The following is a 16,870-nucleotide window of genomic DNA, read 5'->3' as shown; positions in this document are numbered from 1 at the left end:
ATGAATAATTAGATAAAATTGCATATGAGGTTTATTTTTCTAGCTATTTTATTATTAATCGTGCTATCAGCTACTTTTTAGAATAACATAATGCATATGATGATTCAATTTTAATTATTGTTACTTGTTTAGAAATAATTTTATCATACTAATAACTTTTATAGTAATTAATATATTTTTAAAAATATGAATAATGTAACTATGTAATTACAATTTGTCTTGCTAAACATGATATAGGGAATTACGATGTAATTACACTATATCAACTAAACACATCTAGAAAATTACAACACTTTCATTCAATTACTTTGTGCTATCCAAACAAACCCTTAATGAAAATTAAATACAAATATGATTTGTGTTTGGTACCAAGAAGTTTAAATATTTTCCATATGCATTGTTCATTTATATTTATATTCAAAATTTCACATAATTGTTCTAGAGAAGATAAAAGAAAAAAAATTAATGTTGGGAGTTGCGCATGGTAAATTGCTAACTGTATAAGATTTGTTATAATTTCCCAATCATTGAGATTAATCATTAAGTGAAGGAAAACAAAGTGAATAAGAATAATGGGTTGAATCTCACAAAAACAAAAATGAAAAAAGAAGAATGGGTTGAATTCAACAAACAAACTACTACACCTATGATTTCATCCATGAAAATGATGGAATGACTCTCTTGAGATCAGCTGTATGCATGTACTAATTGTGGAGATGCCTCATTAAATTGCTTGAATTTAACAAAAATGTTCAATGTCTTGATGTTTAGCAATATCATTGTGGTTCTTAAATATTAGTCCATGGCTACACAAGAATATTATATTTGAAAAATATTTGAAAATATATAGAGAAAAAAAGAAAAGACAAGAAGGTGACAAGGATAGTTAATCAAACAACTAAACAAGTTCTATTTAGAGCTACCTCTAACTTTAATTTTAAAGTTTCTGAAAATGGCTCAAGCCTTGCATTCTTGCTCGGCCAATTCCTTCTAATCGACATCTTGTTGTTGTTGATGATGATGACGATGACTGTTTTTCGAGGAATGTCCTCGATATCTGCCAATTCCGCAAACTGTTGGTTACTGTGCATAGCTAGTGAATCATTTGAGGAGGTTCACTTGTAACATCTTTGGAACAGATAGATGCACCACCTTCCACAGTCTTATCGCTAGCGCTCTCACGCTTTGATGTTGCATCGACTGTACTGAGTGCTTTTAGGGAAGAGCTCGATAATCGCATTGCTTCTGCTTGCTCATCTCTAACCTTTTTCATCCTCTTCATGTTAAAGAATCCGCTCTCAAGAGCTTCCAACACTCTACTTGTCAATGGTCTGATTCTTTTGCTTTGCCTCCGAGAGCTTGTCATAGGTTGCTCGTCTTCTGCACAAACAGTAGTATCGGTTTTAGACAAATCAGCATAATTATTCTCAATGGCCAACTGGCTGCCATCAGTTTCCAGCATTCCTGGCTCACCATTTCTAGCATCCAGCGGAAGCAGGGGTGGGTTTGAACCGACTGATGACAGCAATGGAAGCTTCTCACTACTCCCTTGAAGAGTCTCTATGGATTGAGAATTGCCTTCAGCAGAAGAACCAATAGATGATACTTTCTCTTCAGAATCACTAACGCGGAGAACCTCAATGCTGCCATCATCTTGTGATTTTAAGGCACAACATAGCTCCGTTTGTTCACGAATGTCGGCAGGAAACTTCTCACTGAAGCAACTTTCCTCTATCTTTCCACAAGCATTGAGTCTCTGTCTCTTCACAGGAGAAACCAAATGAATTGGATTACTAGAGATATTCTCAGTACGGTTCCTTCTCTGTGTCTTAGCAGGAGCAGTTAATCTTTCCCCTTTCATTGGAGAAGCTAAACTAATTGCCGGAGCGGTTATTTTCTTTCCCGAGGGAACTAAACAAGGAGAATGACTAGATTTAGCTCTTCTACTGAAATGGTGCTTTATTATCGTATTTGACCTTGTATCTTCTGATGCATTGGTCCTCTCATACTGGTGAGTAAGAAAACCCTGGTCTGCCATGCATGAGTTCTTCGGATTTTGGTTATCAGCAGTAACTGGTTTACTGCCAGGTTTCATATCCATGACAACTGAACCATGACTGGATAATCCGTTGGTGATTCTTCGCTCACGCTCATCTGAAGAATCATCACTTGAATTATCTTCATTTCCTCCTGAACAAATCTTAATTTTGGAAGAAATGTCAAACTTAACCGGTAAATATCTGAGTTCTCTGACCTGGGAGGATTTTCCTCCATGGAGCAAACTGGTATCCACAATGCTGAATTTAGTATGGCGTGCAGTAGAGCTAGCGATTATGCCCTCACAATGGCGAGCCTTAGTATGATTAGCATTTACCTGGCCATAATCTTGAGTTACCTTCTGCATTGGTTTGGAAGTAAACATCAAATCAATTGGCGAGCATCTAAGTTCTCTCATCTTGGATGCTTTTCCTCCATGGACCAAACTGGAATCAACAACCGTGAACTTCATATCGTTTGAACTGAAAATAGAGACTTGGGGCTTGAGATAATGAGGCTTATGATTGGGAAGATCATCTTGATCTGATGATTCTCCTGAAAGGCAACTATTTTCTTCATTGCAGCTCCGAAAATCATTTCCTTCAGCATCAAGTTCAATGAGCGTTGGCTCAGATACCACTTTGCTCAAAACATCGCTAACGGAATCAAAGTAGTGATTTCCTTTAACAAGCTTTCTTCGTGAGAACTTCTTCACTCCAGGAATAAGAAACACTAGACAATGTTTGGAACTAAAAGAGCATTGATTCTTGGGTTGCTCCGAGTGCCATCCTCTGGCAAGCAGACGTGGCCAAACAGCTTCCCAAAAAATATCATTGCATCGAGCTTTGCTCAACCGACAGCCTGCTGTTAAAAAACCGAGGATTTCACCACATGTAAGAGATGAACAAGCCTTCCCAGAAGGTATTTCAGGGGAAACTTGAGTGGTCCCTGGAGGCTCCTTGGCCAGGCCTGTAAGATCAACCTTCCCCTTACCAATGCCAACAGCTTCTACAAGACTACATATCCCAACATTATCCTTCAAATGGAAGACATAATTTTCAAGTGAAGTTCTCCCCTCGACAAATGACTTCGAGACCTGCTAATAGTGAGAGGAGAGTGCAACCATGATCAGAACAACGTTCAGTAACTAACTAGAATATTTATCAAAGTCAACAGAAGGACCATGAATAATGATTCTGAAGCAAACTTCTAAATGAAATCAGTAGTAAATTAAGTTTACCTCTAGAACATTATTTTGTAATTCATCCTGGACATGAGTAAGCAAACGAGACAACAATTTCTGTTGCCTCCAGCCAGTAAAGATTTTCCGTCCACATATAATTCTTCGATTTCTTCTCTTTTGGCCACTTGACCATCTGCGGTATCTATCTGACTTATAAAATGCCCCATAGTAATATGACAATATATCCCCCATCTTCTTGTTTCCAATTAATTGTTTTATCTTCCCGAAATCTTTCCCAAATATATACAAACCAAGAAGAAAACTATCCGCTTCTGTGTTGTTCCAGGCATCACTTGATGAACCAGGAATCAGATGAGAGCTTTTACCTCCACATGGTGCCATTCCACATTCAAGGTTCTCTGCATTTGATTCCTTTTCATCGACCAACCTAGCATTCGACCGTTCAGCACTTAGTTCTGAATTTTTCTTCCTCTTAGAATTCTGGCCCTTTCTGCACTTTCTAGCCACCTTAGTTGCATCATCAGGCTTACTTGGACCCTCCTTGCCTTCATCCTCGAAATCAATATCTTGTTCGTGGATCCAAGTGACTGGGACAGCTAAGCTGAACATAAAGGAATGGTCAATATAAGGACTACCTTCTGAGTTCATCAAAAGCTGAAGATGTTCCCATCCTGCTATCATAGGAGGAATTTCCGCCTGGTATCTGTTGCCAACTCTCGGACTTAATTGTGAATCGCCAAATATATCACTTATATCAGGAGAATCTGGGGGAAGCAACTGCTTTGGAGATGTTTCTTCAGTAAGGTTGCAGTTAGGATCAACCTGAATTATTTCCATCTGCAAAAAGAATATGTTACTGAGCATCAAATCTAAACTCATTAAAAGGACACTGACAACTTTAATTCATGAACAGAGAAAATGGTAAACGTAGATCAGTACTTGGGTTTAAAAATGAAAGAAAATCTCTACAAGAAGGTGAAATGTAGTGAATTTAATCAAAGACAATATTTAAGGAATGGTTCAAACTATGGGGTTCATGATTCATAGCTGAAGAATCAATTTTCACTCCCAGATGAACAATTAAAGCAACAGGAACAAAGATTCAAGCAGCAGAAAGATTCAATCTTGGGGAACCATAGAAATATATATATATTTCTTATTTCTAAAACTGAAAACATAACAGGCAATTTAGTTCTCAGGGCATTCATATATTGCACACAAACATGCATTAACCGATCACTGCACAAAATCAAACATATCAGAAACATAAACAGAAACCTAAAAAAAAAAAAAAACCCAGATAAAGAAACACAAGGAACAGCAGCTAATAACAAGATCACCAACCACAGTTCCTCTTTCATATCTAAACAATTCACCATTTAAACAAAAACCTAACAAGTGATACAAAAGAATACATTCACATACGAAAAAAGAAAATTTTAAACCAACACAGAAATCACTATCAAAACAATGACAACACAAGTAACCCAATGAATTACAACCAAAATCATGATGTGATCCTATCTATAATAAGGTTAACTTGGTTTTTTTTTAAAAACAGATAGCTTAAGGAGCAAAGAAGCAGAAACATTGCATAAAGGAAAACAACATTAGATTGAAACAGTAAACATAACCCATCTATAAGGAAGAAGAAGAAAAGCTTTGAAACGTTAAAAGTAAAAGGGTCTGAGCAAATGGGTAGTTATGCATTGATTCACAGCTTCTTATTAAATCAAAATATGAACATATCAAATAAGAAGAAACATGAAAACTATAAACAAAAACAAGTGGATGGTCCTTGCGTTTTATAACTAAAAATCTAGGGAAAAAATATACCAAAAGAAAGAGATTGAAGAAGAGTTGGAGATAGTACCTGGGCTTGAAGAGAGGATTAGCCTATATTATTACATAAAAGAAACCGAATTGTATGTATAGTTTTGGCAGAGAGTGAAGGACAAAAGTATGGTTGGTCTTTATGGAAAAGCTTTTATTTTGGTAGTAGACCTCTCCACCACGGCCGGGTCGTGAGTCGTGACTCAATTCTTCAATTTTCAAGTTTGGTTCTTTGAGTTGAGTTGAAATGTTGGATCATATTTGTTATTAATTAGGGTAAATTACATTCAAGATCACTAAATTATTAATAAGTTTATGTTTTGGTCACTTAACTTTAAAAAATTACAAAATAGTTGTTGAACTATTCGAAAGTTTTCATTTAAGTTATTGGGTTGTTAAAATCACTACAGTATGGTCTTTTTTGTTTTTACCGCTTGCACCAATTGAAAGTTCTCCTTTCCATTCTCTTTTATAATTCAATTTTTTTTTCATGAAACAACTTTAAATATCAAGAATTGCAAGAGTGGACCAAATCTAAACAATTTTCTTCTTCGATCTTTGGCATTGACTTTCATATCGGTTTGGATCTAAGGCATGTTCTATTCATTGATGGGTACTAATCCACCATACCACTAGTCGAATGGTCACTTGGAAATTATTAGCCAGAGTTTTTTAAAAAAGAAAAACTTAACAACCTAATGAATTAAATAAAACCTTTTGAATAGTTCAATTATTTAAATGAAATTTTTTGAATAGTTTAGTGACCATTTTATTGCTTTTTAAAATTGGGTGATCAAACCGTAAATTTACTAATAACTTAGGGACCTTGGGTGTATTTTACCTATTAATTAAAAATAAAAATATTTAAAGAAAAACAGCAATAAAATATCATTGGCCAAAAAATATTAATATTTATATAATTTGTAATTGAATTAAATGAAAATGTTTATAATTAGATTTTATTATCAAATTTCAACCGAAAACTTAAAGCATAAATCTTTACATTTTATCTGTAGTTGAATTTAATTTACAATTTATTTACTATTAAATGATTTGAAATATTAAGGATAGTTAAAAGAATAATTAATCATATTAGGGTTTAACTTTGGAGAAAGTGCTTTAGTTTAGTCATTAGGAGCACTTTACATTATTTAGTATTAATTTAGTGTCTTCTATTATATTAGATTACATGGTATTTTTAAAATAATAAATTATTCATGTGTTCATTATTATTTCTGTGAAAAATCAAAATTAAGTGCGTGCTTCGATGGGCGGTGAGATGCGGTGCGCATGGTATGGTACGTTTTGCTTACATTTTGTCTCACACTACAATATTTAATCTCACTGTCACCATTGTTTTTACACTAACAACAAGTAAACACACCACGCATCTAAACCCACCTTAGTTGTAAAGATTTTGATTATAAATGTAGGAGTTGTAAGTTTCTTTTAACAATGTGGAAATCAATATTTTTTTTTACTTACAGTTTTAATTAATCAGGTGATCGATATTTTCATCTCACAAAAATCGTGTAACTATTTTATCAGTTAGACTTAAATAGTTAAATCACTGTTCTTGGTACAAAACTTTCTACTACTTAAAACCTATTCCCACCCTTAAATCAAAGGAAAATACGCGCTTAAACACACTTAAATTTAGTTCTTTTGATTGTTGTAATAGCAGTGATACTAATTGAGCTAAAACTCAATTAACAAATTATTATTAAATCAATAAAATAAAAAGATCAAAATTTAAATATATAAAGAATATAGGGACCAAAAACATAATTCAACCGAATTAAAAAATCAGATTTAAGATGGTTGAAACTTTATAAACTCCAATGAAAGTGGCCTGGCTTTGCCAATGAAGCTAAACCAGCCCCCGTTTCATTTCATTTTCAACCATACAAATTAATCAAATTGCTTTTCTGTTCTTTTTTTTATCTTTTCGGTACCGATACAAATTGGGCTATTTGAAGTACTATAAGGACCATTGACTCCATTCCACGACCTTTTTCTACTCTATTTTTTCCCCTTAAAATTTGTTTTCTTTTTAAAGCAAATGTAGCCATTTCTGATTCGATACCTGATTGAGCCGGACCTGATTTTTTTTAATTTAGTAGTTATACTGTATGAGTTTGTTCGCGTCATCATGTAAGCGAACTCATACTCAAGGGCACGTGTTGATTCTAGAATAGAATACATATTGATATACATAAGAGTCTACTTAATACAAGACCGTGTCATATATATATATATATATATATAGAAAAATTGAGTTACACGAAGGGAGAGAGAATCACGAAATACTGAACAGGTAGCAATAGTTTGCTAGCTTTGAGTCAACGCTAGAAGATTTATCTTATGTTAAAAGCTAATGTAAGTAAAAAATAATTAATCTTCTGCACCGTGGCTGTTAATGCTCAACGAGATCCGAGCAATTTGTCCCTTTTGTTTATAATAATTTATAATATATAATGTATAGCTTGCCTCTTGCTTCACTAGTATTTAGCTTAAGTTCTACGATTTTCCAGCTTTATAGATCAAGTTGAGCAATTCTGGATAGCTGCACTGAGATCTGTTTTAGAGCAAATTTCTGGGTATACGTAGTTTTTTGCCAGTTTTATCAGGTATGTTCTAATTTTGGTCATAAATCTTTGTGTTTTTTTTTTTCACTTCCGTTCATAATTTTCCCACTTTTTCTTGGGAACCAAACAGAACTAGTGCAAATTTTTATGAACCAAGGTTTTGCAAATGGGGAGATCATGTTTTCCAAGATGTGGATTTGCAAGAATAATAGCATGGCTTCAGCTTGTTTTGGGGATTCTTGTTATAGTTGTAAGTATATCAAGTCTCTTTAGGTTCTATTCTGCTGGATTTTTTGTGCACAATGAAGATATATGCCGCCATTTTTACGGTCCCAAGGATGTTTATCAAGGCTTCGATATAAACGATCGGATCGCGGAAGTACTAACAACGATTGAAAACTTGCACAAGAAGTTAGAGATGAATCTGCAGCAGATGGAGAAGAGCAAAACACGATTGGAGTATAAGAACTATTTGGAAGTGGAAGTTCTTAGGCCAGTTTATAGTGCTTACACTGCTCTTAAACAGCTTCGGCTACCTAAGATTGGGAACGGTACGGTGAAAGAGGAGTCGTTGATTGATACATTCACAACGGAAGAAATCCGGAAGTATATAGCCCCGAAAGAAAACAGAATTGGGAAGATCAATTTTTACGGAACCGAGAAGATATACAATACAATAGGGCATGCATGTATTTTGATGAAGAAGGAACTTGAAGAGTACATGGATTATGATATAGGATCATATTGTAAAGATGACTGGAATTTAGCTCAGAAGCTTATGGTTAACGGTTGTGATCCGTTGCCTCGAAGGCGGTGCTTGACGAGAGCTTCCAAGGTGTACCAGAAGCCGTATCCCATCAACGAGTCTCTATGGAAGTTGCCTGATGACCGAAATGTAAGGTGGGGTAATTACCAGTGCAGGAATTTCGGTTGCTTGTCAGGCAAGAATCCGAAACGAGGTTACACAAAGTGTATCGGATGTTTCGAGATGGAAAAGGAGAAGCTTAAGTGGGTAACCAACACTTCCCTTCAAGTTGATTTCTTGATTAGAGATGTTCTAGCCATTAAACCGGGCCAGATAAGGATCGGTCTAGACTACGGTGTCGGCACCGGGACTTTCGCAGCAAGGATGCGAGAATTGAACGTAACGATTGTTTCAACCGCTTTGAACCTCGGGGCTCCTTTCAATGAGATCATTGCACTTAGGGGCCTAATTCCTTTGTATGCAACGTTGAACCAACGCCTTCCATTCTTCGACAACACGATGGACTTGATTCACACGACTGGGTTCTTGGACGGGTGGATCGACCTCCTGCTGATGGATTTCATAATTTTCGATTGGGACAGGGTGCTAAGACCAGGAGGACTGTTGTGGATAGACAGATTCTTTTGTAATAAAAAGGACATGGAGGACTACACGTACATGTTTCAGCAATTGAGATATAAGAAACACAAGTGGGTTATTGCTCCTAAATCACAACACCAAGTTTATCTTTCTGCTGTCTTAGAGAAACCTCCTCGAGCTATTTGAATCATGTAACAAACACAAACTGAGTTACTTGCTCTTCAATTAAAGCATGAACTTTTATCTTTCTTTAATCATAATTTATCAATTATGTAGGTTGTGGCAAGCTAGTAGCAGACAGGCACGAAACCAGGAAGATATTTTAGGGAGCCGAAATTAAATTGTCTATATTTTTATAATTTTTAAGAGATTAAATTAAATTTTTATCATTTTTAGGAGGGGCTAAAGTACAATTTTGCCTTTAATAATTTAAATTTTTTAAAAAATTTAAAGGACAAAAATAGCAAAATTTCCATTTTAGAGGAACCGGCCTATTAATATTAATAATTAATATTTATTATTTAAAAATATTTAAAATTTATATTTTATATTTTATATGCTAAAATATTAATAATGAGTTACAATAAATTATTTTATTTTTCTACTAAAATATCATAATATTAATGAATTTGAAATTATTTAGAAAGATAACATCAAGATTTATCCTTGTACTTTTAACAAAATTATCATTTCGATACCTGTACTTTCAATTTGTTCATTTTAGTACATATACTTTTGTTAATTTGTTAACAAAAATTGACTACAAAGTTTTTATATCGGCCACAAAGAAACAGCTAAATAAATTATTTTATTTCTTTTTGTTTTTGTTTTTGTTTTGTTTTTGTTTTTGAAGGTAAAAATCATTAAATATTGTAATAAAGTTAAATTTCTTTTTTTTTTCTTCCACGTGCATGTGTCTAACCAATAATATCATAAGAAAATCACTTCCTAAATGTGAATCATCTACTTTTCGAAGGTCATTTGGTAAAAAACTAAGAGAAAGACGGCTAATGCTTTCTTAAGGTTGGGAACTTGATACACTTTTATCTGTGGTGGTTGCTTCACCTGTCAATCGTTGCTGCTCTTGTTGCTCCTCCCAATGGCTTGAGCCAACGGCGTTGGATCTGTGTAGAGAATCACTTCCCTCACCACCAGTTATAGAATAAGAAGTCATTCATTCATTCAAGCACAAACAAAAAAATCTCATAAAAAGAGAGAAGCACTCATCTTTAGATTGTGACAACAACACCGTCGACCTTTTGCAATGTGGCCATCTCTTTAAGAATTTGGTTGGAGAATGGATGAAGAAGAGTTCCCTTGTTGCTAGGATTGAAGCCACTTTCAATTCGCTGACCAAGTTTAAAACTTCCCACTTTCAAAGTGCAAATAGAAAGAAAAGGAAAAGAGAGGCGATCAACAACCCAACCGAGCCCAGATCGAACGCATAACCGAGAATGCATGGCCAACTGGTGGTTGACAGTGGTCGGCAGTGGTCGATGTTCAAGGACCACCGTGACTTTTGGTTTTATAGTGGAGTAGTAAATAATATATATATATATAGAAAGAAATAACAAATATTTTTATACTAATAAATGTTAAAAATATTATACTAATAAATATTTATTTTTTTTGAAAATAAGACTGGGATTTTATTTATATAGAATAGGAAACAAAAACAAAAAGGTGGCCCAAACAAAGGCCCAATTCCTAACAAAGCAAAACAAAAATTGAAAAAACTGTCCATCTTCTATCAAAACAAAACGGAACAAAAGAAACTGTAAAAGAAATCAAAAATCAAAATTAGACCTAACCCAGTCAAATCAAACACAGCTGGACTCCAAAGAAATTAATTGAAATGTCATTTCCAAAGCACCAACCGTTCCATCAACAGCAGCCTCCAAGGCATTAAATCATCACTTTGCTGTCCATCATACTTTCTTCTTCTTTGTATCAATTTCAATCTGGGTTTCTTGGCCAGATTTCAACCGAAGCAAAAGTGTGGCCATCCAGTTCTTCTCCCCTCAGATAAGTAGTCTCTCCTTTTCCAAGCGCATTTTTTGCTAGTCTATGGGCACAAAAATTCTTGGATCTATGAATATGCTGAAAAATGAGTTCTTGAAAGTCAGATTTCTTGCTCTGAATGTCTCTAATAATGGATCCGATTCCTGATTTGTCTGTGGTAGTCTCCTGACATTTCCTTATAACTGTTCTTGAGTCCCCCATAAGTTTTACTGAGTGGTATCTTAGTGAAATCCCTAATTTTGTACCATCTAAACACGCATATGCTTCTGCCGCAAAAGAAGAAGGAACATTGCTATGAATAACCGTCTTTAATACTGTTAAGTTTCCCCTCAGGTCCCATCCTACCAGGCCAGAAGCTGATCGAAAAGTTTTGTCGTCGTATGCCGCATCAAAAAGGATCCTGACTCTCGGTATGTCCTCCTGAACTCCATAGCTCCTGCATATATTCTCATTATTCTTTAAAACTTTTAAACCTTCCTGTTCTGCCATGTATTTTTGGATATTACAAACTAAAGCCCTTCCTGTTGTGTTTTTCCCCTCATGAATATATTGATTTCTGGAGAACCATATCCACCACAACGTAAAACAGAAAAGACGACAATGGCCATTATTACCCCTCTTGAAGACCCAGGTTAGCCACTCCGATATAGACTGACTTGTATAATCCAAAATCCATGAGAAATCTAACAGATACCATACTTCAGTTGCTATAGGACAATCGCGAAATACATGGAGGCTTCCTTCCACTTCAGATCTGCAACGGGGATAACTGTCATTTGTAACAATTCTCCGGAATCTGAGATTAGCAAAGTTTGGAATAAAATCCCAAGAGAAACGCCATATTGTAAATGCAATCTTTGACGGCAACTGTAGATTCCATAGTTTCTTGTAAAAATCTTTAGTTTTGGTCTGTAATAAATAGCTTCTAGGATCTAGATTAACATCTTGTAATAGTTTATAGGCACTGCGGACCGAAAACTCACCCGATAATTCTCCTTTCCAAACCTGGAAATCTTCATGCTCGGTCTCTGCGAGAGGAATCTGAAGGATTTTCTGAGCAATGTTCTCTTGAAAGGTATTATTAACTAATCCCACTTTCCATTCTCTGTTTAAATGATCAATAAGTTCTGAAACTAACTCAATATCACCTCTGTTTGTTCTATTTTGTTCATCAATTCCATCAATCCCCTGAATCCAGCAATCTTTCCATATCGAGATTTTGTCCCCTCTGCCCACTCTCCAACACATTCCTTTTTGTAGAAGACACCTGGCAGCCCAGATACTTTTCCAGGTAAAAGAAGGTAAATTTCCCAGCCTTGCACTTAAGAAACTTGAAGACGGGTAGTACTTTACTTTTAAAACTCTGGCTAAAAGAGAATTCGGAAAATTAATAAGGCGCCAACCTTGCTTCGCTAATAACGCAACATTAAACTGACCAAAATTACGAAAACCCATTCCACCGTTTTCTTTTAATGAACAAAGGTCCTTCCAAGCACACCAATGAATTCCTCTTCTGCTTTTTCCTTTCTGTCACCAGAATTTAGCAACAATACTTTCTAGCTCATCACATAGAGATCTAGGAAATAAGAAACAAGCCATCGAGTAGGTTGGAATAGCCTGTAGAATGGCCTTAATATAAACTTCTTTACCTCCTTGTGATAAAAATCTATAGCTCCAATTGTCGATGCATTTCTTAAATCGGTCCTTCATACCTTGAAAAGCTTCCTTCTTCCTTCGACCCACCATATTGGAAAGCCCTAAATATCTTTCTGGTTCACTTGATCTCCGCACCCCCGTCAAATTAACAACCAGTCTTCAATCCTCTTCCAATGTATTTTTGCTAAAGAAAACTGAAGATTTTTCAAAGTTAACACACTGTCCCGATTGAACTTTGTATTCATCCAAGATTTCCTTAAAGATGCAAGCACCCCTACTTGTTGCTTCCCCAAACAAAATGCAATCATCAGCAAATAAAAGGTGAGAAACCTGTGGCCCATTCCTACTAACCCTTACTCCCTTTAATGTGCCTCTTCTCATTGCCTGTCTTAATAAACTCGATAAACCCTCATTGCATAAAAGAAACAAAAACGGACTAAGAGGGTCACCTTGTCTTAGACCTCTAGTTGGCAAAAATTTATCCCCGCGATGTCCATTGATAACAACAGAGTAGGAAAAGGTAGAAACACAATTCATTATGGCCTTCACCCATTTAAAATCAAACCCCATTCTCATCATGATTCCTTCAATAAAACTCCATTCAACCCTGTCATACGCCTTACTCATATCAAGTTTAACGGTCATAAGACATTTTCTCCCTAGTCTCTTCTGTTTTAATTTATGCAATACTTCATATGCTAGCATCACATTGTCTGAAATTAACCGACCAGGAACAAAAGCACTTTGTGCCTCGTCGATACATTTTCCAATAACCTTTCGAAGTCTACTAGCTATACTTTCGCAATAAATTTATAAAGTACATTGCAAAGACTAATCGGCCTATATTGCGTCATTGTTAAAGGATTTTTAACTTTAGGTATGAGAACAATATTTGTAGAATTTATTTGACTAACCTCCATATCACCATTCAATATCTAGATGCAAAAGGATATGACGTCTTCTCCCACAATCTGCCAACATTTCTGGTAGAAAATTGCTGGAAATCCATCCTCCCCTGGAGCCTTCATTGGTCCCATATCAAACATTGCTTCCGTAATTTCCTCCCTTGTATATGGTACTGTAAGATTTTGATTGTCTTCCACATGAATACATCGTTCAATCCCTGAAAGTATACATTGTCTTCCACATGAATACATTGTTTCCTCTTCTTCCAGACGTGAACAGGTTTTGAAAATAACACCGCGCAGCCTCTTCAATATCTTGCAGAACAGCCATTTCTCTCCCTTCTTCGTTCACCAGCTTATGAATAAAATTTTTCCTCTTTCGTTGTGAAGCTTGACTGTGAAAAAATTTTGTATTTTTGTCCCCAAACTTTAACCAATTTATTCTTGCTCTTTGCTCCCAATAGCATTCTTCTTTTTCGATCTCAAAATTCAAATTGATTCTAGTTTCTATCAACTCCGCTAAGATTTTATCATCCCTTTCAGCATCAGCCAACTCCTCAAGTTTTTTTGTGAGCATCTGTTTAGATCTTTTCCTCTTAATTTGAGTTTCCCCAACCCACTCCTTTAATCCTGTTTTCAACGCCTCTAACCTCTGCAACAGCTCCCTCGATGATTTCTCCCATAATCCTTTTACCATATCAATGAAAGATTCATCCATAAGCCACCAAGCTTCAAATCTAAAGTTACTATTCCGTACTCTAATAGCATTTTCAGTAGTATCAAAGAGGATAGGACAATGATCAGAAAACGTATGGATAAGGTGTTGGGCCTTCACTCCTGAAAACATCGTAATCCAACCTAAATTAGCGACTCCTCTATTAAGTCTTTCTCGTATATTCGTTTCTGGTAGATTACCTCTCTCCCATGTGAACCAGCTGCCCTCAAACCCCACGTCATACAATTAACAATCTTCAAGCGTTTTTCGGAAACATTCCATTCTTCTCTCATCTCTGGGTAAACCTTCTCTTTTTTCAAATCCATACATGATTTCATTGAAATCTCCGAAAACCAGCCAAGGCATATCCACTCCTGTAGCTAATCTCTCCAAAATTTCCCACGAGTCATACCTATCCTGTACATATGGAGATCCATAAAATCCCGTAAGCCTCCATTTTACTCCTTTTTCAATATCTTCAACAACCACATCAATATGTCTCTTAGAATAGCTGCGAAGAATTATATCCACATCAGTTCTTCATGCTAAACATAATCCTCCCCTTGTACCTTCAGATTCAACTTCAATACCATTTAAAAACCCACATCTCCTCCGCACAAATTCCATCCGCCTACTGCTAAGTTTTGTCTCCATAAAGAAGACTATTTGGGGAGCTTTCATCTTCAGTAAATACCGAAGTCTTCTAACCGTTCGCTGACTCCCCAGACCACGGACGTTCCAACTAATGATTTTCATTGTGCCCAGTCAGCTAACCTCTTAGTAGCCGCCGATGATGAACAATTTTGACCCTCCATCTCACCCCTATTTCATTTTTTCCCCTCTTCCCCCATCACAGCTTCATCTTCCAGATCATGATCCATTAACACATTCGTCTGATGGAGCCACGCTTTTTCTTTCTGTTTATTCGTAACTGATCATTTCCCTTCTAAACTAAACCCCAAAATAGGATCAATTATTTCCTGCATACTTCCATTTGAATCCCCAAACCTTTGGCTCAGCCTCCTTGATTTATTCTCCCTCCAACATCCTACACTGTCTCCCTCCCCTTCTTCTCGTAGCCAAATACTACTCAGTGAAAGAGCTCTACGAGATGGAGCCCGCAAAGTTAAATCCCAACCCATAACTGAAAGATCTGTTCCCATAATCATTTTTGTCTCACAATAAGAGTCATTGTGTCCCAAACGACCACAAAAAAACAGAATAGTGATAATCGTTCATATTTGAACTTTACATACGAGCATACTCCATTGGACATAACCTGCTTCTTTCTTCTTAGTGGCTTCCTAACATCAATCTGCACCCTAACTCTCATAAAATTGAGATTTTCTTTGCCCAAATCTGAACAATCATATTCCAGAAAATTTCCAATAAAGTTCCCCAAATGCCTCGCTAAAATCTCAGAGAATAAACCAATTGGGACCTCATGAATTTGTACCCAAAACGGCACATGAACTAAAGGAATTCTTAGCGGATCTTCACCTCTTCTCCACTTGCTTAAAATAAGTAAATGATTGTTAAAAGTCCACGGAAGACCCTTCAAAACTCTCTCCATATCCAAGCTATGAAAAAATTTGAAAAGATACATTTTTCCCCCAGATCTCGTATCTGCACCCCACAGACTGAATGCCATATATTTGCTAAGGTACTCTTCATAGCCGAAAAATTTATGATACTTGCTGTTAAGAAACAACCCACAAGCTGATAATCTCCCACCTCTGTTTGTAACCTTTGATCACCTTGGATCTGCAAAATTTCTTCTTCCTCTTCATTAATCGATAATTGTGCTAATTCAGTCTCCATAATTGCAGGGAAATAGAATCAGAGATAGCGCTTCACATCAACCAATTAATAGAGTGGAGGTATCCTTGACACTCCGAAGAGAATCAAGCAAAAATAAAAGAAAAAACCCCAGAAACGAACAAAAACCCTAAAAATCGTGCCAGCGGCGGCAGACAGAACCGTGCTAAAATAGCAAACTATTAATATATAAATAGTAAAAAGTATAGTTAACATAAGATATTTAATTCTCTTTCTTTAAATTTGATACGATCTGAAATATGAACTTAACATCTTATTTAAGAATAATTCTATATAAAATATGATAATTCGAGTCTGACTCGAACATTATACTAATAAATATTAAATCTTTTAGAAAGAAAATATATTTTGTAAACAAATCCAATTCGTATTTTTAGTTCACCAAAATTGAAATGTTCGCCAACTTTGCATAAATGATTATCTCACAACAGATATATAATTTTAGTTATTTTATTTAAGTATTATATAAAGTATGAAAATTATAATATTATTATTTATCATTTAAAAGAAATAATATATTATATTATTTTTAATTAAATTAGTATCCGGTTAAATCATGATACCAATTAAATAAGAGGCTTATGATACGTATAGATATATCTATTATTACATAAAATATAAGTATATTGATAAATTTAGCCTTTGATGTTTATCTCTAAAATCGATTTGTTTTTAAAAGAATTGAATTAGACCATCAACTTTTCACAAAAGAGAACTACCTTTTTA

The 16,870-nt window shown here is 35.4% G+C and overlaps 2 protein-coding genes and 1 long non-coding RNA gene across 6 annotated transcripts; 2 read left to right on the top strand and 1 right to left on the bottom strand.

The window, feature by feature from the left end:
• Nucleotides 1–749: 749 nt before the first annotated feature.
• LOC105792512 (uncharacterized) lies at nt 750–5,281 on the bottom strand. Of its 3 annotated transcripts, XM_052634172.1 has the most exons (4): nt 5,115–5,281; nt 3,278–4,078; nt 1,474–3,136; nt 750–1,380 (listed from the first exon to the last, which is right to left on the bottom strand). In XM_052634172.1, the coding sequence occupies exons 2-4, from the start codon at nt 4,076–4,078 to the stop codon at nt 1,094–1,096; spliced, it is 2,751 nt and encodes a 916-aa protein (XP_052490132.1). In that variant the 5' UTR covers nt 5,115–5,281; the 3' UTR covers nt 750–1,093. The 3 variants fall into 3 exon arrangements, with proteins under 3 accessions (XP_052490132.1, XP_012476573.1, XP_012476574.1); XM_012621119.2 differs by having other exon boundaries at nt 750–3,136; XM_012621120.2 differs by having other exon boundaries at nt 750–3,133.
• Nucleotides 5,282–7,572: 2,291 nt separating this feature from the next.
• LOC105793712 (probable methyltransferase At1g29790) lies at nt 7,573–9,261 on the top strand. Its single transcript, XM_052635366.1, has 2 exons — nt 7,573–7,704; nt 7,793–9,261. The coding sequence occupies exon 2, from the start codon at nt 7,829–7,831 to the stop codon at nt 9,191–9,193; it is 1,365 nt and encodes a 454-aa protein (XP_052491326.1). The 5' UTR covers nt 7,573–7,704; nt 7,793–7,828; the 3' UTR covers nt 9,194–9,261.
• A 1,583-nt stretch (nt 9,262–10,844) lies between these two features.
• LOC128042961 (uncharacterized) lies at nt 10,845–16,341 on the top strand. 2 transcript variants are annotated; one of them, XR_008198584.1, is made up of 5 exons: nt 10,845–11,439; nt 11,592–11,660; nt 11,734–12,104; nt 12,228–12,330; nt 16,135–16,341. It is a non-coding gene; the product is annotated as an uncharacterized LOC128042961 (long non-coding RNA). The 2 variants fall into 2 exon arrangements; XR_008198583.1 differs by having other exon boundaries at nt 10,845–11,660.
• The last annotated feature ends 529 nt before the right edge of the window (nt 16,342–16,870 follow it).

The sequence above is a fragment of the Gossypium raimondii genome, chromosome 8, assembly GCF_025698545.1.
Source record: "Gossypium raimondii isolate GPD5lz chromosome 8, ASM2569854v1, whole genome shotgun sequence".
NCBI classification, from domain to species: domain Eukaryota; kingdom Viridiplantae; phylum Streptophyta; class Magnoliopsida; order Malvales; family Malvaceae; genus Gossypium; species Gossypium raimondii.
This window is presented reverse-complemented; position numbering and strand designations above follow the sequence as displayed.

Bases quoted from the DNA above. Each gene is read 5' to 3' on its own strand.
- LOC105793712 (XM_052635366.1), top strand. From the start codon at position 7,829: ATGGGGAGATCATGTTTTCCAAGATGTGGATTTGCAAGAATAATAGCA.
- LOC105792512 (XM_012621119.2), bottom strand. From the start codon at position 4,078: ATGGAAATAATTCAGGTTGATCCTAACTGCAACCTTACTGAAGAAACA. The intron at 3,137-3,277 runs GTAAACTTAATT...TCTCACTATTAG, and splicing joins TACAAAATAATGTTCTAGAG to CAGGTCTCGAAGTCATTTGT.